The 21,469-nt window shown below is 30.3% G+C and overlaps 1 protein-coding gene across 1 annotated transcript; it reads left to right on the plus strand.

Annotated features, from left to right (window-relative positions):
• The first annotated feature begins 13,058 nt into the window (after window positions 1-13,058).
• LOC100795047 (LRR receptor-like serine/threonine-protein kinase RPK2) lies at window positions 13,059-17,730 on the plus strand. The gene is made up of 2 exons (XM_003548444.5): window positions 13,059-16,551; window positions 17,122-17,730. Exon 1 carries the CDS (start codon window positions 13,352-13,354, stop codon window positions 16,478-16,480), a length of 3,129 nt encoding a protein of 1,042 aa, XP_003548492.2. The 5' UTR covers window positions 13,059-13,351; the 3' UTR covers window positions 16,481-16,551; window positions 17,122-17,730.
• Window positions 17,731-21,469: the final 3,739 nt, after the last annotated feature.

Consider the following 21,469-nt stretch of genomic DNA (forward strand, 5'->3'; position numbering starts at 1 on the left):
AAAAATAATCTCTTTAAAATTAATTAAAAAATCATGAGTTTTGGTAAATTTATTTCTCATTTAATATAAATCAAGAGACTCAATCATTTGAGAAGCAAAACCTAAAAAAAATTATAATTTTCAATAAATTTTAACCAATTATAAAGAGAATATAATTAAATAACAATCTATAATTAAATAATCTTATAAAAGTCAACAATTTATGATTAATTTAGATAACGGTGACACATCATAATAATATTATACTCTTTTTATTAAAATTAGTTTTTCTATATCTAATTTCATGTTATGTGGATAGCTTCCCATATTATACGCTCCATCAACACTTATTAATTTCTTTTTTATCTTTTTCTTTTTATCACATTTTATAACCTATTATACTTACACTTCATTATTTGTTTTCTCTTTTCCTCTCTAAGTATTAATTACTGATTGATTTCCATATGGAAAAGGATTCTCTCACGGAAATGAAAGAGTAAACATAATTCATCTCATCTATCCAAAATTCTTAAAAATGAATTTATGGTATTTTTATAAAATAAATTAAATAATTTTAATGCCTAATATCTATTCAGCAAAAATGTCACTGCATTTGAAGTTTGAAAACCCTATCTATATACTTGCAAAAATATGAACACAGATGGTGTGGTTCATGCTTGACATTCGGGATCCTTGTGAAGTTGAGATGCTATGGTCCACAAGATGGAGATTAAGTGGAAAGGTCCTCTTGGAGGAGGGTAGTCAATGAAGTTGTCACTTAGTAAACCTTCATTGCATGTATTTGTCTTGCTTTTCTGTAGCCTCTTCTACACACACTTTCTCCAATAGTGCTTCCTCTTATAATTGCCTCTCCCTCTGTCACTAATTACAAACTTCCACAGTTCCGCCAATCCTATCCATTTGGAATCCATAGCTTGAACCTTAAAATAATTTTGTTTCAACAAAAAAAAAATCAATAAACATTGTTTAAATATTTTGAGTCTTAAGGCTTGAGAAATTACATCGCATATAGTTATTTTTAACGGTCAATCACAATCTTGGTCTATGTATTTGGTACATGGCATAGAAAATTAGACCCAATAGTTAACGTAAATAACAATAAAATGGCTTTTGATGATTAAATACTAATGTGCCGTCATTTTATTTTATTCAAAGCTTTGAAATCACTGTCTATGATTCCATTGCAGTATTGCAAATATAGCAATTATGTATATATTTGACCATTTACATTTCAACTAACTCATTTTTTCAATAAAAGCAATGGTGAAGAGTTAGTAATTTGTCAATAATTTTCTTGTTTAACACGAGTGGTATGACCAGAGTGACCTTTTAATTTGCTCCACAACCTAACAAATATAATCATTTCAACAAAAGATTGCCCAAAGTCATTCGTCAATTCTAAAAGTAAATTGCTTTATTTTTGGGGCAGATTAGGTTAACAAAATGGACTAATTTTGTCCAATTTAAACGAACAAATTTTGAATTTGAAGTGCTGTGCGACAAAATGCAGAACTGTCTGAGTAGTGGGGTTCGACCCCAAATAGAATCAAGAAGAAAGGTAAAAATTAATGAAAAAAATATGAAGGCTCTTATCCCTTGTCAACCAATTTAGTTGTTAGCTATCCACTAACCCCATTTACTAATGAGTAGTCCTTCCGAATTTTGTTCAATTTATTGTTTTAATAATAAATAAATAAAACACTCTTATCCCTTGAAAATTCGGAAGGACTACCTCATGTCTTTGAATTTCTCATGGTTGACTTTTTGGATGGAGACTTTACAAATTAAGGTATTAATTACGAGACTTCAGCTATATACCAAACAAGTCTTAAAGGTTTTGGAGGATTGGACATATGTGACAGTCAGGCCTCCTTTAGAAGATTGAATTAAGTTACCTTCATATTAATCATAAGAAAAATAATATAGTAACAAATTTAAAATTTTATACTTTCTCAAATTGACATCACAAACATGTAAATTTTTCTTTTAATCCTTAACCTATCAATGTTTTATAAAACCAATTCTTTTCAGTCTAGTATCCAGTAGTTTTGTTAGAAATGTTAGTAAATGGATTCAAACCTGCTACATCTCAATCCTCTTCTCTCTTTTTTACTCTTTTCCAATCATTGGAATTTTGATGTGACTTAATCTTAACCTTATATTTACCTTACACGTAATATACATTGTTCATTAAAAATTGAACTAAAATCTTATACTAATACTAGTATTAATTTTAGCCTTATCATCTTATCACCAACGTGATTATTATAAGGATCTATAAAAATCGCACCCATATTGAACTTCAAGTCATTAATATTAATTGGAGGTGGTTTGGATACGTTAGTTGTTCACGCAGTGAAGTATTTCTGCAATTGTGGGAACATCAAGCACACCCTATGTTCTACAGCGAGAAGGGCTCTTCACTCTTCTTTAGGGAGATTTTTAGGATAAAATTGTTGCTACTTGTATAGAATTTTATTGATTATTCCAAACAACTCGAGCATGTTCCTTTTTTAATTAGAAAAAGGATACTGAGTTTTAATATTTCATTCATTTCTTAAAAACTAAAGTTGTATGTTACGAGAACTCAGATGAAATTTCATCGGATTACTCATAACCTACACAATTAATTAATACTTTAAAGGACTAGAGGTTTAATGATCAAATAAAATAGATATTGAATTTATGGTATGGTATTCATTTTGCAAAATGATGAAAAATTAAGGTGATTTGATGGTCTTTTTTTTCCTCCACTATTTTATATATCCTTTGATAAATGATAAGGCTGGTAGTTTCATTTTCCTTTAGTACGAATAACACACACAAAGTTACACCATCAAAATTTAATCTGCAATTTTTTTATTTTTGGCGTAACCATATTAAATTTCTTATTTAACATTTAACTAATCCTTCTACTATCGTGTTAGCCTTTTAGATAAAGTAATATTTTAAATTATAATTTGATGTCCAAGCCAAGAATAAAATCATATTCATGATTATTTCTGAACGTGATAGATGTAGAGAGGATTCCAGCAAGCAGAGACGGCCTTCCATGAGAATCAGAATCTATAATCATCTACACAAACACTTCGATATCAAAATCAGAGAATTTAAGAGGTTAAACAGTTGTATAATTGTGGATCATGAGTCACGTGACAAGCCCGAAGGGGTTTCATAACAAGCCTTAAACCATAGTTAAAGAATTCAAATGCCAAATCAATGTACCAATAACTTTTGATTACACTTTTTACTTCAAATGTAAGAAAACGCATTTTGGAAAAGAAAAGAAATTAAGTAGTTATTTATTGCATATTGTTTATTTGTCTTGGGACACCATCATAATATTCATATGCAATAAATAAGTAACGCGTTATTCTATTCTAGACGTTCCTTTCAGCTTCAAAAAGTTCTTCTGATCCATTGTTACCTAATAATATCCATATTTTCTCTTGGCAAAAAGCCAACCGCGTAGTACTTAATACAATACAAGTCTCTTTCGTTACCGAAGCTTTTCCAATGTCGAGACATTGGGAGTGACGTGCTAAAGCCCAAAACAACACTACTGTCCAAATAAATACAAACCAAAACCCATAACGAAAGCAGAGACTCCTTTAGAAAATTGGAATAAGACTAGATTGCTGCAAACTTCTACTTCTCTTTTCTGTTACACCCTTGTCAAAAATTTGACACAAAATGTAAAATAAAATATATTTTGAATTTATTTGTCATTCAATCATAGGGATGGTAAAGTTGTAAACTGATTTTATAATAATTATTTTAAAAAAAATTGAGACGATTTTTAATTGATTTATAGTGTCAAAGTTGTTTCACTAAACAGATTTTTTTCTCTTTGTTTTCTGCATATATCTCCCTTCATTATCTTTTAAGACAATTCTATTTGAGATACAATTAGATATTAACTCTTTTTCCACAAATATTTAAATTTAAATATACTTTCATTAAATTTTTGAATCTTGACTTGACATGTGGTATAGAACTAGCTCTTTTTACTAGATTCAACCCATTGATACACTTATGACTTATCACATGAAATCATATAAAATTGAAAATAAATATCATAAACAATTGGAAACCTGACAATGACAGACATTCAGCATGATTCCAGGATCATGGTCTTAATTCATCACCCCGAGGACACGCTCAAGACCCTATCTCAGTATGAGACAAGGTTAAGTCGTTTTCATCTATTTTTATTTCCAGAAAACTAGCCAGGATATGGACCCAATTTCAATTTTGGTATATATTTTCTTTCTTACTTTATTTTTTCTTTTATGTATAAGAATTTGAGTATATTCCATACATAGAGACGAGTCCTTGCAAGTCAGCATCACTTAACCATTGTTACAACCTCTAGTCTAGGATGTAAACCATGCCAAGAACCCTAACATGTTATTTTCTTACATAAAAGTGCACTTAAACAGCTGGTGAGCACACAAATAACTCAATTATTTCCTTACATAAAAGTATACAGCTAACATACTAGTTTTTAATTAATGACGAAAGCAAGCAAATATTTTTTTTTTCGTTGTGTGAAATAAAATGTTTTCTGTTTGTAGTAAATTACACTAACTTGGTCTTTCTTTTGTTGCATATATAATTAACATAACTTATAATTAATTTTATATTTGTGGGGTGAAATTACAATAATTTGTTTTGGATTTTCAGAAGATATCCTATATTTTGCAGCAAAAAATAATGATCAAATTCCGAGTTGAATTATTTCTTTTTATATGATTGTGAGTTGAATTAATTTCTTATTCATTTTCATATCCATTTTTTTAAGACTGCATATCCTTATATTATACATTGCAAACTTATGAAATTCTTAAATAATGTAAGTACATAAAGTGATATTAATTATTTGTCCAACTAAGTTAAATAGTACTTTTTATCGTTTATAAAGAAACTATAATAATTATGACAAATTGAAATAACTTGTCTTTTGTATTTTTTTTAATTATAATTTTAAATTTAAAAAATAAATACATGATTATATTTTAGTTTAAAATAATTTTTTTGCCTCTAATGTTTTTTAAATCTCATTTTAATAGTATAAAAAATTATTTTAATCATTTATCATTATATCTTCTTTAGATTTCAATTAGTTATTAACACCAAAAAATTAGTCTTTTATATTAATTCATTAATTATATTAACATTTAAAACTAAATTTTGATTTTTAATATTTGTCATTATTGATAAAAAAAAAAGACCAATTGAAACTAAAAAATTAAAACAAAACTAAACTAAACCTCTAAATAAATAAATAAACAAATATAAAGGGTGAAAAGTACATTTTAATTTTCACTTTATGCCAAAACATTTATATTTTATTCCTGTACAAAGAAAATGAAAATTAAAAAATATTATTTTCCTTTTCTAAACAATATATATATATATATATATATATATATATATATATATATATATATATATATGAGGAGGGTATGTATGTGTGTGACTAAAAGATTGAAACTTATACATTAAATCAAAATATTAATTTAAAAAATTGGTAAATTAAAATTGTTCAACTCAATTTGACATTTATCTCATGTAGAGAACAAATAATAGAAATTTATACGAAAGACTGGATGCAACTATGTCAAATATAATAATTTCAATTTTTTAATCAAGAAGTATAAGTAAGTAATTAAATTGTTGATAAAAAATGTAAAAGTAAACTATATACACAAAATTAATAGGAGTATATTAGTATATAGGAAATGCTAATCCTTAGTCTCAATAAAAAAAAAAAGAAGTAAAAGTAACTTGTATTAGGTGCATAAAAATCCGTTCCCTTATCATGTATTTTATAGAATTTTTAATAAAAATAAAATATTTTTTTAATTCCTTGACTAGTGTTCTCATTTATTAGTAAAATTCTTAGAGTGTATTTGATTGTTAAGAGAGTGAAAGAGAATATGTTATAAGAGAAATAGAGTAAAAATAATATAGAATAGAATTAATTTGATTAAAGAGAAATAGGTAAGAAATAATATAAACAAATTTAAATTAAAGTTATTATATAAGTATAAAAAAAGAGAGATTATTATTTTCATGGAGGTAACATTATTTGAGGAGAGATAATGTACTACTTTTATAAAGGACCGTAGTTTCTACCCATTTCCACTGAAAGCTCCTCAATTTTGTGAGGAAGATTTTAAGTGTAGGATTCATGGTTTTTTTTCAAAAACTTCTTCACATATCTTTCCAATCAAATCATCACTTCATGCACATTTCTTCTCTCTTCTTGGCCTTTCTTTCTTCCTCTTCTTAATTTGATCCAACCAAATCATTCCTTAACATATGTTTGATTTAACATTCAAAAAAATTGATTTCAAAACTAAAATTAATCTTATATAAATTTATATATGTCTAATTTCACGTTAAAAAAGTTTAAAATTAATTTTAAATTTTAATAATTTTTGCTATAAATAAAAAGTTATGTTAAGTTTTATTCTTAATGTGCTTTTATAATAAAAATATTTAAGCATATCACAATATTTCAAAATTAATATTAACCATTGGGCAGTTCAATATTTAAGCATATCACATGTTTATGATTTTATTTGTCCAATCACGAGCAAAATAGTGGTTGCTGCTTCCCCAATGTATCTCTCCATGCAATTTTCATAATTCATATTTCCTACGCTTTAGGGCAATCGTGCTTACAAAATGTGTAGGAATTTAATTGCGTGCCTTTTATTCCATCTAAGATGTTAGTATGGAAACACGTGATTTTATTCTTCTTTTTTTAAGTGGAGGTGCGTGACACCTTCTTATTAACTTGATTATAATTTATTTGAGAATTAAATGTCATTATTAACCTTTGTTTAACGAAGAAAACTTGCACATACTCCTATCATAGAAGGAATTCAATTTTGAATCAAACATATAATTAGTAAATTATTATAACTTAATTGATAATACATGGTGAGTTTGTAAGAAAAAACTTTAATTTGATTTCTATAAAATATATTATTAGAAAAAGATGAAATTTTTTAAATGAAATTAAACTCAAATAGAAAATTAGTTTTATAGTGAGATCAAAGAATAAAAACTTATAAATCTTGAAGTCCCACCGGAAAGACAAAGATACTAATTACAGTAATTATAAAAAAAATAAAAAAATAAAAATTAATAAGTTATTATACAAAGTCTTAAATTTAAATATTATAAATAAATAAAAATATAATTAAAAATAAAGATTATACTATAAGTAAATATTGGTATCATATAAATTACCACATCACCCATTTTCTAATGGGATTAGTGGATAACTAACAACTAAATTGGTTGACAAAATTTCAATTTCAAGTATTTATTTACTATTTTTTAATTAAAGACTATTAATAATATTTTATAATTTAAAGGCTAAAATGATAGTTTACTCAAAATTATAAGTGTTTGGTGATTTTAATTTCTAAAAGTAAATTGAATTACAATTGTTGACCTTTTTTTATAATATTAAAGCCTAAATCACCAGTACTTATAACTTTTGGAATAAATTTAGTATACTATTAAAAAAAGAAAAATTCCTTTTCCGTCAATACGAACCCACGCATGACACATCACAGGTAGGAAGGAGTGAGCCGAATTGAATGTCCTCATCATATTTTTACCAACTTTCCCTCAAATTTAAGATAAACGCAATTTTGTTTTGGAAAAAAATAATAATATGTTTCCATTTTCATTATTTTGAGAAATCATATATTGCCACATTTCTTGCTAGGGTTTGGTGGGATGTAGCTGTGTTGGTGGATGACAACGACCACAGTTTGAAATTCTGAGTTGCCATAGATTTTGAATGGGACTTGGCGCTGCTTGAAAAATTGATCACTCCACAACATGAGAAGCAACAGAGTTTGAGAAAAAAAAATTGAGGATTTAAATAATTAAAATATTACTTTTTTTATAATATTACATTTTGTGGTGATTTTAAGTATTTAATGGTATTAGTTACTTTATAATTAATTATATTTATATTAAATATTTTTTCTTTATAAATAATATTTTTCAGGTTTTTTTCTACTTTTCTACTTTTTCCTCCTATTGAATAAAAAAATGAAGAATTTATCTGTAATTTTTTTGCATGGAAATTTACAAGAAACATAAATTTTTATAAAAAAAAAAACAAAATTTGTATTAGAATACGTATAAAAATATTTTTTTCTATTGATTTTCAACAAACACAAATAAATAAGCTTGGTTTTGCTAAATCACAGAAAATTTTGCAAAATAAAAGAACTTGAAGAAAAAAACCGTAAAAAAAATCAAAGCACTCATAAAAAACTACAATAATAATTCACTTGCAAGAAAAATCTACAAACTCATGTCATACTATGCAAGCTTTCCTATAATAATGAGGATATAAAACTCATAGAGAAAATGAGTTTGAAAAATGCGAAAGAAAAAGTCTTATATTATAAAAAAAATTAATTAACCAAATAATTAATGTATAAGAAATATTATTAATACCTAAAATCATTTATAAAAGCAAATGTTATTAAAACTCAAACCTTAAGTGTACTCTCAACATAAAATTGTTTATAATAACAACAACAATAATAAAGAAAATCAGTAAAGATGGCTTAAAATCATTAATTATTGAGGAAAAATATTTTTTTGAGATCAGAAGTGATAGAATTGTAAACACCTCCAATATTATCGCGCGGAATGCTAATGACGTGATGACACTTTTAGTAAAAGACCGCTACTATAAGCTTAAACTACAAACTGTTTTACTTGTCACAACTACTCAACTAGTCATCGGGTACTTTAAAGAATATTATAGAAAGTTTTATTAGTGTTAATTAAAAATATAATTATTTGGTTAAACATATAATTTAATTCCTATATGTGTCACAAATTCTCAATTTAATCTCTATAGGTAAAAACTTATTAAATCGGTCCTATACGTGCAAATATTACCCATTTAGTCTCAGTCATCATACAATGACAACTAACTTTTTTATACATTCTTAACTTGGTACCTATACATATAATGTTGAAGTAGAACTCTTTTTGGGATTAAATATTTTAATTATCACAAACTTTTAAGTAACAAATTCTAAGTCTTTTAGACTAAAGCTACTAATATTTACTTTGATTGCTTGAATTTAAAACAAAACATGATCAATAAGCATAAGAAAAGGCGTAAAACATTAGTCTACAACATGTCAACCTTCCAGACAGATTTTGCAACATTAGAAGAAGTAAGACTACCAAAAATAGAGTTGACCATAAGCATGAGAGGCATGGTCTACTTTCTCATATCAAAGTGCAATAAGATCAGAAATTGTATATGATTAGAAGTAGGATAAGAAAGTATATTTATTCAACAAGTAGATATCAAAAGCTACACATGACTTAAGTACCATCAGAGGATGTACAACTAGATAAAGAATGAAGAAGAACTATTCCAAAGCGCACACCAGAAGCAACAAAAGGATCAAAATGTATGCAAAATGCATTAAAGCATTGACTCAAAAGCAATAAGCACAAATCTTGCAAAAAAATCATCAAGTCTTGATTAAGACAAAGCAACCAAGAGCATAAAAGGTTGTTGCACCAACATTGTAGTCACCGAAAGCAAAAACATAGAAATATTCTACTAAGGAATCAATCTCTTTATAATAGCATTTCATGAGAAAGCTGAAGATGTCAAGAACCACTAACAAACAACAAGCACCAACCATCACAATTTTGAAATTCAAATTGTGCAAGTAGAGACAGTCAACAGTCAATTGTGTGAAATAGACAACTCACAATTTGATTGACTTGGCCTCCAATCTTCTTTAACAATTAGAAACGGCTACCTCAAGGCTTATAAAAGGACCTAGACTTGCTGAATCTCATTGCAAGAAAAGGGAGATAGAATAAAGAAGGCAAGATTAGAAGAAGTCAAGCTTAATAGAGAGAATATCTAACTCTGGATACAAGAATTTCTTAGCCAAAACATTTTAGGATTAGAGCCAAAATTTTATCATCCTATAAAGTGTCTATAAACACCTTTGTAAGAAGAGCCGCAGTGAATATGACATCCCAAAAGGTGTAATAGATCTATGTCCTTAAAATGGAACCTTGAGAAGGAGGTGTTGTTTTCTTAATATCCTAGTGGAAAGGGTTAGCTAGAAGACGGTAGACTCATAAGAGAGTTCTATAAACTCGACTTGTGAACTCAACTCGTAGACTCGTAAGAGTCTACTTCATATAAAAATAATAACAAAATATCTATAAATAACACGTCAATCAAACATTTCAACAATATAATAAAATAAAATAGTAAATCATAAATTTCACAATACTTAAATAAGCAAGTCTAGTAATACATTATTACTAGATAATAACTTGTAGATGTTATAGTAGTCGTAGATCATTCTCATTGAGAGTTTGATGTTATTAGAGAACAAGTGTTTGATTTTATTAAAGGTGAGAATTTTGGTATTTGAGAATAACACACTAAATGAAAGTATGTTGAACACTAAACAAACAAAAAACAACCTAAAATGACTTATATTTTAGTCTAATTTTTTTAACTTGCTGACTCATTGACTCAGTGGTAAATTTGAGAGAGTCTACTGAGTTTACATAAAATTTTTAGACTCTGCCCAGAGTCTACTAAAAAAAGAGTTATCTCAACAGTCAATTTACAGAGGATAAGTGAACTCATAAACTCATAAGAATTGACGAGTTAACTCGAGAGTTTAATAATCATAGATGAAATACATATATATTGTATGTCTCATGCAATAGAAGTGGATAAGACCTTGGGAGATATTAAAACATGCAATTCCACAAGTGAGCAATACCTTATGACTTTCCCACTAAAAACCAATAATACAAAATTATGACAGATACTTCTTAATTAAATTTTGAAAAATATTGACAATATTTTATTCACTTTCATTGTCACCCATGTTATGTTCCAACATCTAACTCTATCTCAACTCAAGTGTATTCTAAGCACCCAAAAAATGTAAGATGTTAAAAAAAATAATTCAGTGTATAATTTTTATTGTGCGATGTTTCATAACCTCAAACGACACCTACACCACTACATATCTAGAACAACAATTTGCCAAATCCCTTTAGGAATGGGTGAAAGTTTTCAGTTGGTAGAACATGGGACATATTTATGATATTGTCGACTTTGATTTCCATTAGCACTAAGTATTGAGGAGCCTCCCACTAGACTTGGGAAATGTTGGCTTTGACCAGTTCTCAACCGTGATCGGAGCAATCGGCAAAGTTCATGGAACTAAAGCAAAGCATTCAAAGGGAGTGTGAACTTTGAGATATTCAAAGATTGCAGCAATTGCAATTCTTACCTCCTCATTAGTATCAATAGCCCTTGCCTCCCGATTAGCAGCAGTAGGGGCACATCAACAATCATTAGTGGCCAAATTTTGACCCGAATATATTTATTTTCAAATATTATACTAGTACATTACAAATTTACAACATTGCATTATTTTCTCTCAGGCAAAGTATTATCAAACATTAGTTTATATTTTAAATTATTAAGTATAATATTTATTATTTGTTAATTTTAATTATTTAATAATAATAATAATATATTATAATTTGAAAATACAAAGTATTTGTTCATAGTAATGATAGTATTATATTTTAGCTCATCGATAGTAGCTTTATCATGTTGCTCCAACAATATCATCTAGTATTGACTCTTTGACCGTTGATATGCTTTCCACGATTAAGGTATTGGTAAATTAGGGACATTTAATTCCTCGAAAATGTGTACTTTTATATTCATTTTAGGTTTAAAAATATTTTGTTATATTAATTTAAAATAAGCATTAATTTGAATTTACATAAATAAATATTTATTTATTAAACTAAAGTATTATAAGTAATTTGAAATAATTTGTAAATGTACATATAAAATAAATTATAAATTATAGTAACAAACAATTAAAACCTACATAGAATCTTCATAATTATTGTTCTTTCAGACAAGAGGGCTAACGCCCTTCATAATTTTTATTCTTATCGGGTGTCAGTGTGTCACAATTCTATCAACAACAGCCATAGGCTATTATGAACAACAATAAATAAATAAATAAATAACAGCCATAGGCTAGTATGAACAACAATAAATAAATAAATAACAGCCATAGGTTAATATTTTAATCCCAAAAATAATGTTTAAAGCTGCAGGCACGGGTTTGGCATTAATTGTTTATTGTTTTGCGAACTTATATACTAATAACACCAAAAAACAATGAAACATTCACATGTGATTGGAGCATGAAGGTAAAGGAGAAGCAAGAAAGATGTGGTAGTAATATGCTACTGCAATAGAAAATCGTGATGTTAAAGTAAGTATATATAATATAATTAATGGATATGGTGATAAGATTTTTTTATTATGATCCAATCACAAGATCATTATTATAATAAATTTACTAGTTTATAATAATAATTTTAAAATCACAGTAACTTCTAGTGTAAAAACTTTTATACCAATACATCATTATTAAACTCTTTAATCTTTCAAAAAACTCTGTTCAACAGAAATTACAGTATATAGTTTTAATATAGTCATATTCTGTACTCAATAATAAAAAAATCTAAATTATAAACCTAGAAGTGTTTGTTTATTTTGAGATTAAAAAGCATTTTTTATATTTTCATTTTAATTGAAATATAATAATAATATAAAGTTTTTTTTACATTATCATTTTTGTCACATATAATAAGATTATTTTTTTATATAAACCACAAATATTTTTATATAAACAATTTACTTAACCAACACATTATCATATCATCAATTCTAATAAAAAAATTGTTAAATAAAATTATTTAATTTTAAACAACTTGAAAAAAAGAAAAAATTTAATTTTCTAATAAAAAAGTAACGATTAATCACTAATATTTATCAATAAGTTAATCAGCTCATTAAGCAACTGTACGTTTTGGAAATGCTATGAGTCAAAGAAAAGACGCGAATTTGAGAAGACTAAAGGCACATTATCTTTATAAAAAAAAAAATTATCTTTGAAAAAACAAAATGCACATATTTTTATTTACGGAAATCATAGAGAGAGACAAACGTTACCGTTTTCGCTCCAAATGAGACATAACTTTTCAACGTATTTCGCTGCTTTGCCACTCTCACATCTCTTTCCTTCACTCTCTCTCTCACTGACTCTCACCGCCGGACCTCCATTTTCCGGCAACACCCCCTCGCCGGCGAGATCTGTCCGGCAGTCACCATGGTTTCCACACAAACTCTGCATCTTTGAAAAGGAAAGTAGTTTCCACAACTCATTTTCATTTTTCATCCAAACAAACACTCTCAAACATGGATCTTCTTTTTCTTCATTCCCTCTTCTTCTTCTTCTTCTTCTTCACTTCAAATGACGCAAATGCCCTCGATGCCACTATTCCTCGCGACGCATTGTCCCTTCTCAGCTTCAAACGCTTCGTCTCTTCCGACCCTTCCAACCTCCTCGCCGCCTGGTCCAACCGCACTTCCCCGAATCTCTGCCGCTGGCGCGCCGTCGCGTGCGGCGTCGCCGGCAGAGTCACCGTCCTCAACGTGACCGGCCTCCGCGGCGGCGAGCTATCGCCCTCCGTCGGCGACATGTCCGAGCTCCGCGTCCTGTCCCTCGCCGGAAACATGTTCTCCGGTGAGATTCCGGTGACCTTGGTGAATCTCCAGTTTCTCGAGGTTCTTGAGCTTCAAGGTAACAACTTTTCAGGGAAAATCCCCACCCAGATGAGTTTTACTTTTCTTCAAGTTGTTAACCTCTCCGGTAATGCCTTCTCCGGTTCGATACCGAGTGAAATTATTGGCTCTGGGAATGTAAAAATCGTTGATTTATCCAATAATCAGTTTTCTGGTGTGATTCCTGTGAATGGTAGTTGTGATTCCTTAAAGCATTTGAGGTTGTCGCTTAACTTTTTGACTGGGGAGATTCCACCCCAAATTGGGGAATGTAGAAACTTGAGGACCCTTTTGGTTGATGGGAATATCTTGGAGGGTAGAATCCCTTCTGAGATTGGCCATATTGTTGAACTTAGAGTTCTAGATGTTTCTAGAAACTCCCTCACTGGAAGGGTCCCCAAGGAGTTGGCTAATTGTGTTAAACTGTCTGTGCTTGTGCTCACTGATTTGTTCGAGGATCGCGACGAGGGAGGCTTGGAGGATGGGTTTAGAGGAGAGTTTAATGCCTTTGTTGGGAACATACCTCACCAAGTGTTGCTGCTTTCGAGTCTGAGGGTTTTGTGGGCGCCAAGGGCCAACCTTGGTGGACGGTTGCCTAGTGGCTGGTCGGATTTGTGCTCTCTGAGGGTGCTCAATTTGGCGCAGAATTATGTTGCCGGTGTTGTTCCAGAGAGTTTGGGGATGTGTAGGAATTTAAGTTTCTTGGACTTGAGTTCTAACATTTTGGTGGGGTATCTGCCTTCATTGCAGCTTCGGGTTCCTTGTATGATGTACTTCAATATCAGCAGGAATAATATATCTGGCACTCTTCAAGGGTTTAGGAATGAAAGCTGTGGTGCAAGTGCACTGGATGCTTCATTCCTAGAGTTGAATGGTTTTAATGTCTGGAGGTTTCAAAAGAATGCTCTCATTGGATCTGGTTTTGAAGAGACCAACACTGTTGTTGTTAGCCATGATTTCAGTTGGAACAGTTTCAGTGGATCCTTACCTTTGTTTTCTCTTGGAGATAATCTGTCTGGTGCAAATCGTAATGTCTCCTACACTCTGTCTCTCAATAATAACAAGTTCAATGGAACTCTACTGTATCAGTTAGTTTCAAACTGTAATGACCTCAAGACATTGTCAGTTAACTTGAGTCTGAACCAACTATCCAGTGGGAATTTCCAGGCATCATTTTGGGGGTGCCGGAAGTTGATAGATTTTGAAGCCGCATACAACCAGATTGATGGGTCAATTGGACCTGGTATAGGAGACTTGATGATGCTTCAGCGTCTTGATTTAAGTGGGAACAAACTATCTGGATCACTGCCTAGTCAGTTGGGAAACCTACAAAACATGAAATGGATGCTTTTGGGAGGAAACAATCTAACCGGGGAAATTCCTTCCCAACTTGGCCTGTTGACTTCCCTTGCTGTTTTAAATCTGTCTCGCAATGCTCTAGTTGGAACAATTCCTGTGAGTTTGTCAAATGCCAAAAATCTTGAAACACTGTTGCTAGATCACAACAACCTTTCCGGGGAAATACCATTAACTTTTTCTACTCTTGCCAATCTTGCTCAACTGGATGTTTCTTTTAACAATCTTTCTGGTCATATTCCTCATCTTCAACACCCAAGTGTTTGTGATTCCTATAAAGGAAATGCACACCTGCACTCTTGCCCTGATCCATATTCTGACTCACCTGCTTCTCTTCCATTCCCCCTTGAAATCCAGCGTACGCATAAACGGTGGAAATTAAGGACAATGGTTATTGCTGTGGTCACGTCTGCTTCTGTGACTCTCTGCACACTTCTGGTAATAGTATTGGTGATCTTTTCTCGAAGGAGTAAATTTGGTCGTCTTAGCAGTATTAGAAGGCGACAGGTAGTGACCTTTCAAGATGTTCCAACTGAATTGAATTATGACACTGTAGTCACAGCTACTGGAAATTTCAGCATCCGGTATCTAATTGGCACAGGTGGCTTTGGGTCAACGTACAAGGCAGAGCTGTCCCCAGGTTTTCTTGTTGCCATAAAGAGGTTGTCCATAGGTAGATTTCAGGGCATTCAACAGTTTGAAACAGAAATAAGGACATTAGGCAGAATTCGACACAAAAATCTTGTGACTCTTGTTGGCTATTACGTAGGAAAGGCTGAAATGTTCTTAATTTACAACTACCTTTCTGGTGGGAACCTTGAAGCCTTCATACATGACAGGTCAGGGAAAAATGTGCAGTGGCCAGTTATTTACAAAATAGCAAAAGACATAGCAGAGGCCCTTGCTTACCTTCATTACTCTTGTGTTCCTCGCATTGTTCACCGGGATATCAAACCTAGCAACATCTTACTTGATGAAGATCTTAATGCCTACCTGTCAGATTTTGGCTTGGCGCGACTACTTGAAGTATCCGAAACGCATGCCACCACTGATGTGGCTGGCACATTTGGTTATGTTGCACCGGAATATGCCACCACTTGCAGGGTTTCTGACAAAGCAGATGTCTACAGCTTTGGTGTAGTGTTATTAGAATTGATGTCTGGAAGAAAGTCACTTGATCCATCTTTTTCTGAGTATGGAAATGGATTCAATATTGTACCATGGGCAGAGCTGCTAATGACAGAAAGGCGTTGTTCCGAGCTATTTGTATCTACTTTGTGGGAAGCAGGGCCTAAGGAAAAATTGTTGGGGCTTTTAAAGCTCGCGTTAACATGCACAGAAGAGACTCTTTCTATTCGACCATCAATGAAACATGTTCTTGAGAAATTGAAACAGTTGAAAAGTTGAAAACTTTTTGCAAGTCATACTGAACAGCAATGGAATGCTGCTTTTGGTTTCCATCAAAATACTTGACTTAGGTGAGGGATCTAAATCTAATATACAACATCCTTCTGCAAATTGCTTTAATCATTTAATTTTTTAGTGTTTGCATGGAATACAAATAAAAATAATCATTCTATATGATCCATATATAGATGGAACTTCCTGGGAAACAATAACCATTCACGTTCTTTAACTGCACTATGTATTATGAATCAGTGAAATCTTACATAACAGTGATATCAAATGTCCTCTAAGATACATGTTCTTTTTGTTGTGTTTTTTTATTATTAATTTCATGCTAATAGTTGCTGTCTTCAACCTGTTTGATCTGAATCTCTCAAGCTCACTTTTACAGTTTTATATTTTTTGTGCATCTTCTCAAGTTTGAGTATTTGACAGTTTGTCTTGATTATTCCACTGCTAAATCCCTAAATCTGATTTCAGTGTTTGATTGTTGGCTGGTCCATGATAAGTTGAATAATTTTAACAGTTTATTGCAGTTATTAGAGAAACAAATAAATTGTGAACAAACTGTGAATATTTTAATGAACTGATCATATTAAACTTCAATTATTGACACTTCCAATTTTATACATGTTGGACAGATGATTTGCAAAATGTTGCAGCTTCAGCAACTGCAAAGCTCTTATCATGATCAGTTGTTTAATGCCACTTGCAATCTCATCACAGTGGCAAACACATGAGCTGTTCCTGTTACTACAAATCCTATGTTCCTCCTTTCACTTTTGTGCTAGCAGTTTTCATAACGTCTGAAGTAATGGCTTGACAGATGTTTGTGAATACCATCATTTTCATCTCATTTGCATCATGAGGCAATATGTGCATGCCATTTTTTATTTTTTTGACATTTTGTATGGTTTCCTTACTTGACTGTATGGGACCTCTAGAAGATCCAAAGTTATTTAATGGCATAGGGACGAAACAATTGTCATCATTCTTCAGAGAAATTCCAAAAGTGCAAGTCACTTCTCTGTCAAAATCTGCCCAAAGGTGTAAATATATATAGTCATTCGTCATGATTTAAAACCTATTAGGATTTTTTTTTGTTCCAACATGTAAATAGAAAGTAGGCAGAAAAACAATTTTCCAACTCTATTATTTTTGCTTTCACAGATGACTGAAGTGAAAAGATGTTACTGCCTTGTTCTTTTTTTTTAAGCCTTGGAATGGTTTGAATATCTAATTCGCAGAAAGATATTAGTATCTTAGAATTTATGCAATGGTTATGATCATTATTTCTAGTGTATCCGTGTTAATTTGTAGCTTGTTCTATGAAAATAAAATCAACCAAGTCAAAGACTTTCTGATGGTATTGTTATCAAATCAATACACCACATACTACGAATGGAATTGTTTATTGTTCACTCATCACTGCAGGCAACTTTATACGGACCATAGGAACTAGAAGGAAAATGCAACTTGCAAATGTGGCCGAAAATTTGGAGAAAATGTCACAATTAGTGGACAAATTTTGATGACTCTCAGATGAATGAATAATCTTACTATGTCATCTCTTCAACAATGATTCTTATATTCTATTAAGTTGACCAGAAAAAAGATTATGCACTTATAATGAAAAATAATTTTACACTGTCATTCAAGTATAATCTTGAATTCGTTATGTATAATAAGTTTTTTGATTTTTATAAAAAAAATTAAATTTATATCAATAATAATTTATATGATTTCGTTGTGTATAATAAGTTTCTTGACTTTTATAAAAAAAAAAAAAAAAATTCTTGACTTTTGTTAAAAGAAATTAAATTTATATCAATAATAATTTATGATGAATGATTGTAAAATTATTTTATCTTATAAGGGCATTACTGTTATAAGTTGAGGAATAGTCTATCTGCAAGGGAGAATTTGATGGCCCAAACAAAGTAGAATCGAATTCTGCATATGGCTGCACTATGTCCAGTAAATACGATGTATTCAACAGCACCTGCTGATTCAAGATCATCAAGTGATGTGTTAAAAAAGGCTTCACAATAGTGGTCTAAATAGTACTGTCAAAAAAATAGTGGTTTAAATAGTGTGGAGATGCGTGACACGTCGAGACTACTAAGTGTCAAAAGACTCAAAACCAAATAATGGGACAAAGTCGAAAAAAGGGTAGTATTGAAGTTACTACCCTTCATTTTAGAAGAAATTCGTGATAAAAGAGCACCAAAAGTTAGTTTCATAGTAATATTGAAGTTACCATAATATGTCTAAAAAAATTAGCATAATATGTATATTATTATTACCAATATTATCTTAACCATGAACATATCAAGATTATCTGACAAAAAATAACTAATAAGGTAAGAGTTTAATTTTTATGTATGGTTAGTATAGAAATTTATACATTTTTAACAAATTATAAATTATAATAAATATTATTTTTGAGGTAGCTACTATAAAAATAAATAAACTTATTATTTGTGATTGAATAATAATAAGGTTAAAAACTATTAAATAATTTAATTACATATTCAAATTATTTTCTATACAAACAATGTTCAACAGTACATAGTTGAGTTCTTTAAGAATGTTATGAGAAGTTTGATTCTTGAACATATGAATTAAAAAGACTTTGTTAAAAAAGATAAAACCTACTTCGATAATTTATATATCTAAAAAATAATCAATCTTTGACCACCGATTGAAGATATCATTGGTGAAAACAAAACAAAATATAGTTAAAATGAGAATGAATTTTCTCAATTGAAATGAAATTTCTACTATCAAAACACCATGTTTTTTTATTATTTAAATGAAATACTGTGCAGTAAAAGTATTAAAATTCCTTTGAAACGATTAAAAACGTTGCCTAGCTACAATACTAACCATGACAAGCATTCAAGAATTGAACTCGACTACTCGAGCATGTAGTTAACAGGCAGGTGCACGAATTTATAGAAGAAAAATACAATTAATTCTGCTTGAGTACCTAATGTTTGAGGAGTGGGGCAATTATCTTCAGCATTCCCTCATAAGTGTAAAGTATAAACTTGATCTTGGAACACAAGACCAATATCTGAAAATAGAGGATGTGCATAATGGAGGGAAATGAATCAATTAACATCAAAGACACATGGCACAATCACAATAGTGTAGATTTTAAGCAATACAAGGAATGGTTACCATTAGTCTTTTAAGGTCCCAGTAACTTGGAGGTCTTAAATACTCTATACTACTAGCAGGAAACATCTACTCTATTCTATACTACTTTTTCAAAGAGTTCTTAGATTCTTTAAAACTTTCCATAGTCTAGCACTTAGATTATAGTCCCTACCTAGCCTTAGTTTGTAACTTGTAATTAGTAATCAATAATAACCTTATGACCTTATTATCAATATTTGAAGCCATTTTCAGGAAATAACTCAGTTTTAGTTCAATATCGTTTTGTGCTCCATTGCTCATAGTCATATTTCTGTACCTATCGTTTCACTCGATAATTTGTGTTATAATTGAATTACTTTATACTACACCCTATCAAGTAAAATATCATTAACTGAGTAATAAAAAAAATGACAGTGTTGTCAAAGACATGATTGCGTATTCATCGGGTAATAAAAGGCTGTCATAAGTACGAGAGACTCGAGAGATATTTGATTTTATTTTTATTTTCTTATTTTTAAAATTCATTTCACAAAATAAAATTATAAAAACTGTGCATTTCTCCCATAATGTCATGTAGAAATTTTCCCGTCTGATCCATGGTAGCTACATCGTGAAAGTTTATTATGTTCCTAAATACCATATGAAGCATTCAAATATTATTTAAAGTATTTCTTTTTTTTTTGTCTAAAGCACAAGCATCCTTCATTAGAGACGATTATATTTGTTAAACTCAAATCCATGACCTTTAGTTAAACTGAAATAATCAAACATCAGTTGGTCCATGATCATAAAGTACTTGAGATATCGTAAATCCCTACTAATTTCTTGATATATACTTTAATGCTTATTATGCGTAATTGTGTTTTATTAGTTGTATATATATTACCTATCTTCCTCTTACTTATTTGGTACTTTTATACCACATCTGATTAATTGCAAAAAGTTCTTTCATCAAAATCTGCAATGCAGAAAATTTCTCAGGGTGATGTTAGGTGCACCAACTCTATTGATTGTGCACCCAGCATTTTTTGTTAATTTCAAAATTATCCTATGTCAAAGGTACGCGAGTTCGTGGTTGATCCGTATAATTTGTACGGATAAACTTGATCTGTAAGTATAATTTAAACATACTGATCAAGTTAATCCATATAAATCATACGGATTAAGTTCATCTATATGACTCATATGGATCAACACGATCCGTATGACTCATGGATCAACTTGATTCGTATGACTCATACGGATCAACTTGATTCATATGACTCATACGAATCAACTTAAGTGAAGAGTATTTTCGCTCATTCACTTAAAATGCTGAATGCACCAGCAATAATGCTGGGTGCACCTAGCATCTCCCAATTCCCCAGCTTATGAGATGAAAAACACAAAAGGGCCCAACTATTCATATCTGCATTTTTTTTAAGTGCCCTCCCTTTATTCCAGAAGTTAATTTATAAAATGTTAAATAATTTCGAAAACTAGTTTAAAAAATACGAGTGCTAAAGAAACAAAAAGGAGATTAGAAAAGTAATCCCTAAAACGCAACCACGACTTACTAGAGCCCAAAATAGCAAAAATTACTAGATCAGAGTCCAACAGCAACGAACTCAAGGCATTGCTTCTTGCATCCGTAAAATACTTCCTGCACCTCCATTAACTAAATTTTTTCTTATCGGTTATCAGTACCAAGCGTTCAAAAATGAATAAAAAAATTAGTTAGGATAAAACATATGATTCAATGAAAATAAAAATATTTCAAAATAACTATTAAAAACACTCATTAAAAAACACATCTAAGAATTGTTCCTAGAAACACTTTCATCC

Source organism: Glycine max, chromosome 16 (genome assembly GCF_000004515.6).
Source record: "Glycine max cultivar Williams 82 chromosome 16, Glycine_max_v4.0, whole genome shotgun sequence".
Classification (NCBI taxonomy): domain Eukaryota; kingdom Viridiplantae; phylum Streptophyta; class Magnoliopsida; order Fabales; family Fabaceae; genus Glycine; species Glycine max.

Bases quoted from the DNA above. Each gene is read 5' to 3' on its own strand.
- LOC100795047 (XM_003548444.5), top strand. From the start codon at position 13,352: ATGGATCTTCTTTTTCTTCATTCCCTCTTCTTCTTCTTCTTCTTCTTC.